Source organism: Nanorana parkeri, unplaced genomic scaffold (assembly GCF_000935625.1).
Source record: "Nanorana parkeri isolate BGI_ZX_2015 unplaced genomic scaffold, ASM93562v1 scaffold344, whole genome shotgun sequence".
Taxonomy (NCBI): Eukaryota; Metazoa; Chordata; class Amphibia; order Anura; family Dicroglossidae; genus Nanorana; species Nanorana parkeri.
Genome location: NW_017306612.1, coordinates 1,123,656 through 1,124,537, shown reverse-complemented (window position 1 = coordinate 1,124,537; position 882 = coordinate 1,123,656). Strand labels below are relative to the sequence as shown.

Below are 882 nucleotides of genomic sequence, written 5' to 3'. Positions count from 1 at the left end.
GTTGATCAGGATTTGATTGCAGTCAGTTCGGTGGCTGTAAGGGTTGGGCTGGAGTGTAGGGACTGGGGTGTGAGTGCAGTAGGCTATGTGGCTGTAGAGGGGGATTGATCAAGTTGTGATTACAGTAGGTTAGGTGGCTGTAAGGTTTGGGGTGTGATTGTGGTGGTAGGTGGCTGTAATGGGGGGTGGAGGGTAGGGACTGGGTATATGATTGCAGTAGGTTAGGTTGGCTGTCTTCTCTCATGATCACTAACCCGCGGCCTCCTCGTTTTCTCTCTACAGAATTCGTACAGATGATGACCGCAAAATGAAAACTCGCCCCCCACATTTCCCCTTCTAGAATCAAACTGAATCCTTTACTTACCTCTTGCAAAAATGTTCATTTACTCATTCTGTTTCTGTATAGCAAAACTGAATGTCAAGAAATTTACCTTCTGTCCACAAAAAAAAAAACACAAAAAAAAAACTTCTGCATGTAATGGTTGGTGGTCCTGTCCCCAAAAAATAGACGAGTTTTTAAACATCAAGTTTCACAGTCTATAAATACTTGTACTACCTTATAACAACGAAGGAAGCACTTAAAGGACTCCAGTTCCATTTGCTAAACGATTACTACACTGTTTGGGCTGGCCAGTTTTACATGCATGCAGCTTGACAATTTGAGCACAGGCAGACGAAATTTGTATTTAAAAACAAAAAAAACAAAAAATGAGAATCCGTCGCCATCGGCGGACCGTGTTTGAAAAATTTGTAGTATAAATTGTCATAGCTGGCTTACTTATAAAATTGGTTTATACCTCAGGATGGTATGCAGCAAAATGGTTGAAGGGTGCAAGTGTTGAGGAATCTAAACCCTTCCCCCCTCTTTACCAGTTCACTGGT

General features: G+C 42.1%; 2 protein-coding genes across 3 annotated transcripts in view; one reads left to right on the top strand and one right to left on the bottom strand.

Annotated features, from left to right (window-relative positions):
* The window catches only part of CALM1 (calmodulin 1), a 12,909-nt gene extending 12,203 nt beyond the window's left edge, over window positions 1–706 (top strand). For both annotated transcript variants that reach the window (XM_018558521.1, XM_018558520.1), the window contains exon 6: window positions 283–706. In XM_018558521.1, coding sequence (XP_018414023.1) covers window positions 283–311 — 29 coding nt within the window. In that variant the 3' untranslated portion in view covers window positions 312–706. The remainder of the gene's footprint in view (window positions 1–282) is intronic.
* The window catches only part of TTC7B (tetratricopeptide repeat domain 7B), a 112,451-nt gene continuing 111,716 nt past the window's right edge, over window positions 148–882 (bottom strand). Inside the window, exon 23 of the mRNA XM_018558519.1 lies at window positions 148–159. The gene's annotated coding sequence lies outside the window, so the exon portion shown is untranslated. The remainder of the gene's footprint in view (window positions 160–882) is intronic.